Source organism: Belonocnema kinseyi, chromosome 5, assembly GCF_010883055.1.
Source record: "Belonocnema kinseyi isolate 2016_QV_RU_SX_M_011 chromosome 5, B_treatae_v1, whole genome shotgun sequence".
Taxonomy (NCBI): domain Eukaryota; kingdom Metazoa; phylum Arthropoda; class Insecta; order Hymenoptera; family Cynipidae; genus Belonocnema; species Belonocnema kinseyi.
This window is the reverse complement of record NC_046661.1, coordinates 45,763,193-45,774,956: the sequence shown is the minus strand read 5'-3', so window position 1 is coordinate 45,774,956 and position 11,764 is coordinate 45,763,193. Positions and strand designations below refer to the sequence as shown.

Genomic DNA, 11,764 nt, shown 5'->3' with positions numbered 1-11,764 from the left:
CAGCTTGCTGTGTTTTACCAGCAGGCGATGAGTGGAAAAAGGGGAGGCAACCCACTTGCTGTATTTTGCCAGCAAGGGGAGGTGAAGGCGAGAGACTGCTTGCTGTATATTACCAGCAAGCAGTGGGAGGAAAAGGGAGAGGTACCCACTTGCTGTATTTTACCAGAGGGCAGTGGGTGGAAAAGTGAGAGGTACCCACTTGCTGTAATTTAGCAGCATGAGGGGGGGGGGTGGGAAACTTCTTGCTGTATTTTACCAGCAGGTAGGGGGTAGAAAGGGAAATTACGGGTTTACGAAGGGGGGTTGGTCTAAAGTAAGAGCACCCATAATAGCTTGGACTAACACTTTATTCATCACTAAATACACTAGGTGTTTTCCACGGTCCGAGTACCGGTAGGGACTGGCTTACTGGCTAACACAGGGCCTTTTTATAGGGCAGCAACGCAGTAGGGGAAATAATGCCGCCTCTGTCACTCTCGCCAGAGTACCTTTTCCTCTTCTTCTGCTGGAAGCGAGGGAGGGAAGATGCAGAATCTAGGCGCGTAGGGGATATTAAAGGGACAAAGACAGCAAAAGTCCTAAACTCTTGCCTCCCTGTAATAAGTTAACATTTCTATCGTCAAAACAAGTGTCTGAGAGAGGAAATCAATGTATTGGTTAAGATAATTTTAGCTTATAATATTACAATGATTTGCTCATAATTTTTACCGTTTAGGCGCGTATAATAAATCAAACCTGCAGATAGTCTTAAACCGGCCAGGCTATTTCGCCTGAGAATACTCTGAGATTTCTATCGGTACGGTATAAAATTAGAATGACTCTACAGACTGATAAACGCAAAATTGGATATTTTTATATGTTGATCAATACATTTATCTTCATATACAGAATCTTTGATATTTAATTTGTGTTTGCTGATGATAGTCAGTTACTTACTATTATTTAACAATTTTTATAGCAGATATGGTATTTCCAGGCAAAGTAGCTGAAATTATAAATAAGCGTAACTACACATTTTCGCTGAAATCGATAGGAATACATCTTTCTTTTCGTAAAATCTACAAATTTAGTCTTTTTATGTAGACAGCCGCTTTTTATTGTTTAGAATTGTTTCAAATATAAGTGTGGTACGTTATACTTTTTTTTCACTTTCAACGTACAGTTGGCTACTCTTTAAATACGCTCATTTTCATTTGCACGGCTGTGTAGGAGATAATAGCTACAGGCATTCAAAGCCTACGGTGGGCGATCTGTAGTCCAAATTTTCACCTTCGGGCATGCGCAAACTAATTGTTCGATGTACCTAAAATTTGGTATTAGGCATCCAATCCAATAGAACAATAACTTTACCCAATATAAACCCGATCTGAAAACTTGAAATTTTTAGGTCAGGTCACTTCAGAAAAAATGCCCCATATCTACTGCCTATTAAATTATATTCAATCGTATCAATAAAATAAGAATTAATCAGAAATGATTTAACAATATTAGATGTTTTTCTGGAGATTTTAGACAAAGCATGACAATCTAAAATACAATAATAGGAATAATAGTAAATTCCCCTCTAAAATCACTTTCGGATAAATTCCATCATGGTTGTCAGAGTGCGAAAACTGTCACGCAGTAATAAGTGACACTAACAAAAGTGAATAATTTCTCGAATATTCGTGCCGGATTATAATCTATTCTCATTTATATTATACAAACTGACGCGGTACATATTATTTTGATTGTTCTTTAATGACATTCCATTGCCAAAATTGTGTATATTCCGCACAGGAAATTGAATGGATATCTTACGGGGATATCTTACATAATTTTGTTGTGAGGGTAGCGTTTGCGCAGATGGTGCGCAGAGATTCAAAAACCCCATAATTAGTTATTGCCGCGCATATTTCTACTGCGTAATTTCACTTCCCCTTCAGGCAAACTTAATTACCTAAACCACTCCCCCCGAAAGTGCATAGAATCGAGATAAAAATATATACATAATACACATTCTCAGTCTCAAAAGCATGTTACTGATTACTTTCATTATGGAAGTTTGTAGATATTATAATGAAGAATAAGCGTCTTTTACAAGGAAAATAAAAATTTCAAAAACAAACCCCGCAGGGTTTCACTGGGAGCAATCCAAAAATGACACTGGCTCCTATGGCCTCGTCTCATTTATATTTAAGAACAAAACGCATGAATTTTATACACAAATATATTTACCTTATGTTTCCGCGCATAAAGGGCGATATTTTGACGATTACGTGCGCTGGCCATGTCCCCGTACGATTTACGTCGCATCAACCATACTCTCTGCAACAACAAACAACCTCTAAAGCGGCTAACTTACAGAAATGCTGTAAAAGTTTTAAAGAGTATACATAGGATGGATCCGCGTTTTTCCCCCATTTCCACCCACGTCGATGTCATTCAAGCTTTATTTGCTTTTTGCTGCAGTTTCTTGGTTGAGCCATAGTACCGAGACCCTTCTGCTTTATATGCAACGGACCGCATCTTCCACTGCATTTAAAGCAAGCTTGAACTGACAGAACTAACCAGGAGAAAAATGTTAAGCATCTAATGTTTCATGTAAAAATGTTAATTGACAATACTATACTGAGGGGCTGTTCAAGGCATATACGTAAGGCTTTTATCTGAAAATGTTTACCCTACACCACCTCCCTATAAATGCATTGCATATTTTTGTAATGGACCCTGATATAATATCTGGTTCTGTATAACTTCACACTCTTCCAGAACTTTCTACTTTCTGCACTTGTGACAAAATATTCTAATAGCGTCCATCCTGTTTGCTATACTCTGTTCAACGAGAGAACGAAATGCTGAAAAAGCGAAATTTCGTTCTCTGCACGCAGCTTGTCAATGAAAGGGAAATGTAGACGTAGGACCCCCGCTGTGAAGGGTTTATTGGTGGTCCTAACGAAGAGTATAACAAGTTTTAGAGAGCACTTGAGTCAGTCTATTTAAAAAAATTCTGTTTTCCTTCAACAGTGATTGGCTGTACACCGAAGAAAAATATTTGTCGACACCTTCCTTAAGAAAAAACTGCGCGGCCGATTTCGTTCTCTCGGTGAACAGAGTATAGTGTAACTTACTCATGCGGAAAATTGATTTTGGATCAAAAAACGCATGCGGAATGGTGGGAAACAGGGGCCGGTGGATGACGTGAATCGTGTGGGTAGTACTACCCACTCGAAAAATATCCGCGTGGGTATTTTCCCACTCGAAATTTTCGGAAAAAACCTGAAATTCTAATATTTTTCAAATTTCAAATCGTTGATATCTCCCGCCCCCTCACCTTACTACCCACTCTGGCCAAAAGTGTGACTCCGACTCTAGAGTGAGAATAGTATATATGGCAAGTACTGTGAACTTCATAAGAGCTACAACTGCAGAATTTCAACACCTGATGCGCAGGATATTTTTCGTTACAAATGCAGGGAATTTCTAATTTTATAAAAACAAAATTCTGGAAATATTAGAAGTTTATAGTAAAATTGCCAAAAATTCCAAACATTTTTTTAAGTATTATAATAGCAAGAATTACGAGAAATTTTATAATGTTTCGAAACATTCATCCGATAATTTAAGGTATTCAAGCCTTTTCGTATTAAAAACTGAAATTTCCGAACATTTATACAAAACTGATAAATTTCGGGAAATTTCATACTTCCAAAAGCTTGGTCCAAAAAGTTCGACTTGCTTTTCCTCACAGTAATTGTTTTCTCGTGTCTTACTAGACAGCATGGAGAAAATTTGATTAAATTATTTCAAAAACAGATATAATGTTTTATATGTATATAATAGATCAATTATTTATTACTATTTATTTTATTTCAAATGATGGGTTGATCATTCCAATTTTGAGTGTCACAGAGTTTCAAGGAATTTTGTACCAACTTTAGAGACTACAAAGAATGTTATCGAATTTTAAAAGATTTAAAAAGATAGGATTCTGAGGTATTTTCGAATTATTTCCAAATATTTTGAGATTTTTTACAGAACTTTTAAATGAATTACAATTTCTTGGCTTATAAAAGGATTTCAAGGGAGTGCACGGGACTCATTTATGGATTTCAACTAGTTTTAGAAAATTCCAAGAGATTTAGAGAGATGTGAAAGATTTTTGAAAAGCTTTCAATGGTGTTCAAAATATTACAAATTTTTTCTAAAGGTTTTAAGTAGTTATTTAAATTATTTGAAAAGATTTTTTAAAAATGTATGCGATTTTACGTGCTTCTCAGAATGTTCAGTTGATTACGATGGATGTAATAAAAATGTTTTACCCTGCTTAAAATTTCCGATAGAGTCGGATAAAAAACCGAATAAAGGTGCGGATAGCCCACTTCGAATTTCATTCCGTCTCTATCTGGATCTCTTTCGGTTCGTAAAATCTTAAGCGAAAAACTAGCAACTCTATACGGATTTTCATCCGGATGACATATGGACAATAGCAATTTATCTGGCCCTATCCGAGACTTTGTCGGAATTTAGGTTGGAAGACTTCTCGTCTAAGTCCAAGAACCGTTTTTTATCTGGATCGATCCGGCTTTGAAGCGAACATTGAAAACAAAACATTAAATTAATTGGCCGACCGAGTCTTATGCACCTCTATCCGGGACTTTGTCGGAACTTCAGATTAGAAGACTCTTTTCATTTAAGCCCAAGAGCCATTTTCTTTCTGAATCCACCCGGCTTTGAAGCGAACATTGAAAACAGAAAATTGAATTATTCGGCCGACCGAATCGTATGCGGTCCTATCCGGGACTTTGTCGGGGTTTAAGTTAGAAGAGTTTTCGTCTGTGTCAAATTCATCAGGATAATTTCTCTTCCGTGGTCGCGGGTGATTGGGGTTCGTGCGCGGCCCTCGTTTCCTCACGACCCGCTTGGTGGCAGAGCTGCCAGATCGAATCTGAAATTTACCCCCACCATACCTACCATTTTGGAGCCGCAAAACAGAAGGTGCATGATTACCACTGTAAGTTCGTGTGTAAGCCGAAAATGCACGATTCGAACTAAGGTTTTTTCAGATTTTCTGCTGCACTATGATTGCCGATCTGAAAGAAGGATTTCTTTTTCAGGTGTATATAATATGGATATTATTATTACTATTATATATATTATTGATGTTATTATTATAATTATGAAATATTATATTAATATTAATGACTAGTAAACTATCTTTTAATAGAAATAGTTCAACTTTCAACTAAAACAATTAGTTTTCTGTAAAAAAATTTTTTATAAAATACATAAATTTAAAAAAATGTGTTCAAATTGTTTTCAACAAAATAGGTAAATTTTTTAACAAAAAGTTAAATTTTCATCCAAAAAGCTGAATTGTAAACTAAAAAAGGCATTTTTAATCAAATACATGAAATTTGCACAAAAGACATTTATTTTCCATCAAAACCCTAAAATATTTCAAATTTTAAAACATCTAATACTACATTATTGAAATCAGTTTAAAATTCCTTGGAAACTATAAAAATATCCTAAAATATAACAAATCTTTAAAAATCTCATATTAAATTACCTTAATTAATTAGAAATTCCTTGGAACATTTTTAAATACTCTCGAATATTGCAATTCGTTCAAAATAGTTTGACATGCCTTGAACTTTTTTTTAAAGATTTTTAAAGTACTTTTGAATTTTTCTAAATAACCCTTCTAAAATTTTGTTATTCTTTAAAATTCCTTTAAATTATACGTATAAATTGACAATTCCTTGACATCTTTTAAAACATCCTCAAATATTTAAAACCCTAAAAAATCTTTTGAAATTCCTTGAAATTTTATGAAGCCCTTGAAAATTCCTTGATATTCTAAAAATAACCTGAGATATTTTTAATCTTTTAAAATCTCATATTAAATTACTGTAATCAATTGGAAATTCTTTGGAATCTCTTAAAATTTTTCAAATCCTTAAAATCGTTTGCAAAACCTAGATTTTTAAGATTTCTAAAGTACTTTGGAATTTTTTTTAATAGCCCTTCAAAAATTTCTTAATTCTTTGTAATTCCTGTAAAATATAAAAATAAATTTAAAATTCCTTGACATCTTTTAAAACATCCTCAAATATTTAAAATCCCTAAAATTTTAAATCCTTCACAATCTCATACTACAGTATTGAAATCAATTGAAAATTTCCTTGCAATCTATTAAAATATCCTAAAACAAATTAAATCTTCTTAAATCTCATATTATATTACCCTAATCAGTTGAAAATTCCTTGGAACATTTTTAAATTCTCTCAAATATTGCAACACCTTCAAAATATTTTAAGATACATTAACCTTCTTTTTAAATACTTTTAAAGTACTTTTATAAAATTCTTTGAAATTCGTAAAATATATAAAAATAAGATGAAAATTCCTTGGCATCTTTTAAAACATCCTTAAACATTTAAAATCCTAAAAATTCTGTTGAAATCTCTTGAAAATCCAGGAAAATTTTAAAAATAACCTGAACTATTTCAAATTCTTAAAAATCTCATATTAAATTAGTGCAATCAATTAAAAATTCCTTCGTACCTTTTTAAATACCCTCAAGTAATTCGAAACCTTCAAAATCTTTTGAAACACCTGGACACCTTTTAAAGATTTCTAAAGTACTTTGGATTTTTTAAAAATAACTCTGCTAAAATTATTAACATTCTTTGAAATTCCTTAAAATAATAAAAATAAATTAAAAATTCCATGAAATCTTTTCAAACATCCTCAAATATTTTAAATTCTTAAAAATCTTTTGAAATCTATTGAAATTTTTAAAAGCTCGAGATTGAAATTTAGAAATCAGTAAAATTTCAAAACGTTAAATATTGAAATGTTTGTATATTAGAGTTTTGAAAATGGAATCAATAAAAATTCAAAACTTTCGAAATTTTATTTTCAAAAATGTTCAACTATAAAATGTGAATAATTTTCATCTCGATGAGATTCAAGTCTTCAAAATTGGAATTTTAAACTTTGAAGTTTATATACAAAAAATTAGTAATAATAAATAAATTGAAATTGAATTTCAAAGAATTAAAAAAATTGTTTTGAAGGGTTACTTAAAAAAATTCTAAAGTACTTTAGAAATCTTACAAAAAAGTTGCATGTATTTCAAAAGATTTTTAAGGATTTGAACAATTTAAAAATATTCCAAGGAATTTTCAATTGACGATAGTAATTTAATATGAGATTTTAAAAGATTTGAAATATTTCAAGGTAATTTTAAAATGTCAAGAAATTTTCAAGAGCTTTAAAAAATGTCAGGGAATTTCAAGAAATTTTAAAGGATTTTTAAATATTTTAGGATGTTTGAACTATTTTATGCGAAATTCTTTTTGTTTTTCTTTAAAAATTATTATTTTTTTAACTACAAGAAAATTAGTCTTTTTTGTCGAAAATTTAACTATGATTAAACAATAATTGACACGTTGTATTGACATCTGGTATATACTTTTAGTGTCGTAAAATAAAGTTCATGTTCGTTAGCCAGCCATTTTGGATACAAATTCCAAAAGTGAGCGTATTTAAAAAAATGTTGAGACCACTTTTTTCAAAATTAAAATTTTTCTGTGCGGATATTCATAGAATTCATACAGATAAACAATTTATCCTAATAACTTTTTTCTATAAAACCAAAATTTACCAGATTCATAGCATTTACAAAATTCCCAAAAACAAACGAAATTCAATATTTTAAGCCTAATAACGCACGATATGGAAAAAAGTCAAGAGAAGAAAATTGTTTCTTTTTTTCTAAAGGAGTGCTGCACATTGGGAAGAGAGAGCTTAGAGAGCTGTCTAGTATGATTTTTGAATTAGGTTTTCAATTTATTTATAAATAAACAAATATGACAAAAAATGGCCTTTTTCTATTTGACGCTCCCGGCGCTCGTCAATAACAGGATAATGGTTGAAATCTCTTATGTTGCATAAAGTAGCATTAGTTAAAGATATTTCAATATTAGAAAATATACAAAAAATAGTTGCTATCACCAAATTATTTGTGGAAAAAATTTTATCTACGATTTTCCATAAATACACGTTTCTTCAAGTTATGTTGCAAGAAATTGGAATCGAAACATTATTATGTAAAAAAATGTCTCTTCTGATTATAATTGTTTATATTATAAACAAATTTAATGTACAAATGCAGTAATCAGGCATTTTTCGACAGAAATATTCGTTTTTTTCTATGTCAATTTTTTCAATTTAGAAATTTATAATTTTAGCAAATTTCATAATTTGTTGAATAATCTTATGATTTTTTAAATAAAGTTAATAAAAAATGCATTATTTTAGCGTTTGTCGACAGAAAAATTCGATTTTTTCAATGGCAATCTCTTCAGTTGGGAACTTCATGACAATTTCAGCAAAAATCATAATTTTTTTATCAATTTTATGATTTTTTAAAAACAAATTTAATAAATAAATGCGTTATTGGGTCATCTGTCGACGGAACAATTCTTTTTTGTTTCGATATCAGACTTTTGATTGGGATCTTCATAATAAATTCGGCAACATTCATGATGAGTTGACACATTTGATGATTTTTAAAAACATATTTAACAAACAAAAGCATTATTCGGGCATCTGTGGACGGAAAAATTCGTTTCTTTCTATGTCAGTCTTTTTAATTGGGAAGTTCATGACGATTTCTGCGAAATTCATAATTGGTTGATAAATTTTATATTTTTTCAAAAAGAAATTTAGTAAACAAATTCATTATTCGAGCTGTCCATGAAAATTTTTTTTCGATATCCTAAATAAAACTGTTGACATAGAAAAAAAAACTAATTTTTCTGTAGACAAATGCCTGATTAATTCATTTGTTTATAGAATTTGTTTAAAAAAATAATAAATTTTATCAACTTATTATGAATGCCCCTGACAGGCCGAAGGAACCAAATGGAGCCTCTACAAAGTACTCGTAAAGACCCCATTGGGTCCCCATTCGGTTCCTTTTAAAAAACTCAAACAAACAGCAAAATCAACTTTTAAATAGTTGAAATTCGGATTCTACGTTAAAATTTGCATTAGAAACTCACGGAGTAATCTCAATGCTTTTTCTGGCAGCGTTAAAAACTTGTAAAAATAAAATACCTGTCATTTACATGGGCCGAAGAGACTTGAAGTGTATCTTCTTTTAGTAACAGTTCATAAGCGTTCTGTCGGTAACTTAAAGAACTTTATCTGGATGCTAGCGCCACGCAGTGGAAGCCTCAGACAACAACGTTGCGATGCAAGTGAGAGAGAATTTTATTTTTAAATTTCGCGCGCAACATACCGCACAACATACTAATAGAAAACTAATAGAAAATTTAACGATAAATCCGAATTTCAACAGTTTAAAAGTTGATCTTGCTGTTTTTTTTTTTATTTTTTTAAAAAGGAACCGAATGGTAGAGACAAGTAGAGGCTTCATTTGGTTCCTTCGTTCCTGATTACTGCATTTGTTTATAAAATTTCTTGCAATATAACTAGAAAAAATCTGCCCCCTTCGCGGGCACATTGTCATCGCGCGCAGCTCGCTTCGCGCTCGGATATTTATTCTTTGCATTTAGAATGCTTGAAAAAAACTTTATCAAAAAGATCTCTTTTAGGTGGCAGTATTTACATGCGTCTTCATATTCTGAATTGTCTACTTAATTAATTATAGTCAAAAATCAAGTTTCTCAAAACTCTGTAGGCTTTGAGGTACACATTCTCACCGTGACACTCGCGCTGTGCACTCGTTTTCCGACCGACATTTGTAAACAGGTTTTGTTGGATTTTTTTCTCGTAACTTTCGTCGTTTTTCTACACATTTTTTTTTTAACGTTATTTTTCACGAATAAAACAAAAAGTACGCGTCCTATCAAGAAGTGATTCTTAACGAAGTTGTAGCTCTTTTTTGGGATAACCATTTTTGTTAATTCATCTTTTTTCATATCCTACATAGTTTGTCCACAAAATGGAATTTTTTATTTTCCATTATTTTTTGTACAATCAAAATTTGAATTTACGATTTTTGAAAAAAATCCAAAAATTTATTATGATAATCTTGTAAGGCTTTCGAAAAGAAGTGTTTTTCTTATCTTGACTTTTATTTATATCGTGCGTTTTTCGGCATCAAATTTTGATTTTCGGCTGATTAAAAAAATTTTGAAAACGCTCTAACTCTGAGAATTTTTTTTTAACAAAAAAAGTCATAAGGATAAATTGTTTGTTCTTTTTAATACTATAAATATCCGTACATAGAATTTCCAAATTCAGAAAAAAGTGGTCTCAAACATTTTCAAAATGCGCTCACTTTTTGAATTTTTATCAAAAATAGCTGGTTCACGAACTCGTCCTTTCGTTTAGGACCTAAAAAAAGTGTGCTAAAGATGAATTTGATTCGTTCATTTTTTCGAGAGTTATCGTGTTTACGGACGGACGGACGGACAGACGGACGGACGGACAGACGGACGGACGGACAGACAGACAGACGCCATCGTAAAAACTATGATTTTCGGATTCAGGGGGTCTCGAAACGTGGAGATCCGTTGAAAAAGTGTGATGTCAAATTTCCGACAATTCTAATACTTTCTCAATCATAAATGATGAGAATGTAAAAACGTATGATAATAGAAAATCATAAAAAAGATTTTTTCAACAAATAATTTGTTTATGAAAAATTTTGTTCTGTTATTGACGAGCACTGTGAACGTCAAATTGATAAAATGGCCATTTTTTCGTCATATTTGTTTGTTTATTTATAAGAAATTGAAAAATCAGGGTTGACAACTCTCTTATAAATCTTAACATCTTTTCTTAAATTTTCGTTGTTCAAATCGCTCAATATTTGTGGGCTGTACGTTATTTTGAACCAAAAATGTCATTTTTTCCTCACTGTGGACCGGGAATGTGAAAATGAAATCATAATGAACTCCCATCTAACACAACGCTGCTGAAGGTTGGTTGAACTTGTCAGCATAAAAAACTAACCAGCTATGACACTTGGTTGAAACTAACCGCCTCTCACCCCCGCCCCCAAACCCTCGTTAATCGAAGTTTTGTGGATCACTGATGTAGGGATTTAATTAAGAAGTTGAAAAAAGGTAAGGCTGATGTTTCGACCTTATGTGCTACATTTAAATCGTAAAAAACAAAATTGAAAATTAGTAAATTCGGTCTTGAGAAACCGACAAAAGTTGCATTAAAATGTTTAATAACAAATTTTTTTAACGAATGCGTATTATTTAAAAAGATACAATGAAACTACGTCTGTTTTAATATCCATGCATGTTATGAATTGTAATAATATAAATTTATGGATATGATATATAAGTGGAGATACAAATTGGAGTGCGAAGCACGAGATACATGATGAGAATGTCTTTGTTAAAGCCGAAGGAGCTTTAACAAAAAAGAAGTCACTATCACCAAATTACTGTTGTCGATGTTTTGACTTTTAGTTTAAAAAAATCTGTGTATAAGTGTAAGGAATATACAAAGACCGAGCGCGGTGCGCGAGGTAAATACATAATCGAGTGCGCGCCCTAGGCGCGCTCAAACTTGCGAACCGCGCGCGCAGCGCGTAATCCAAATGTCCCCGCGAGGCGGGCGGATTTTTTAGTATACAATTCAGTTATTATGGATGAATTAATTTATGTATTTGATTCAAAATTGATTTTTTTTTGCAGAAAACTAATTGTTTCAGTTGAAAGTTGAACTATTTCCATTAAAAAATAGTCAACTAGTCATTAATATTAATATAATATTAACATCAATA

The 11,764-nt window shown here is 31.8% G+C and overlaps 1 protein-coding gene across 4 annotated transcripts in view; it reads right to left on the bottom strand.

Annotated features, from left to right (window-relative positions):
* LOC117172772 overlaps positions 1 to 11,764 on the bottom strand; it is a 211,727-nt gene that overhangs the window by 176,303 nt on the left and 23,660 nt on the right. For all 4 annotated transcript variants that reach the window (XR_004467057.1, XM_033360980.1, XM_033360981.1 and 1 more), the window contains exon 5: positions 2,218 to 2,307. Coding sequence is in view for 3 of the 4 variants with exons in the window: in XM_033360980.1 (XP_033216871.1) it covers positions 2,218 to 2,307 (90 nt within the window). In the remaining variant the exon portion in view is untranslated. The remainder of the gene's footprint in view (positions 1 to 2,217; positions 2,308 to 11,764) is intronic.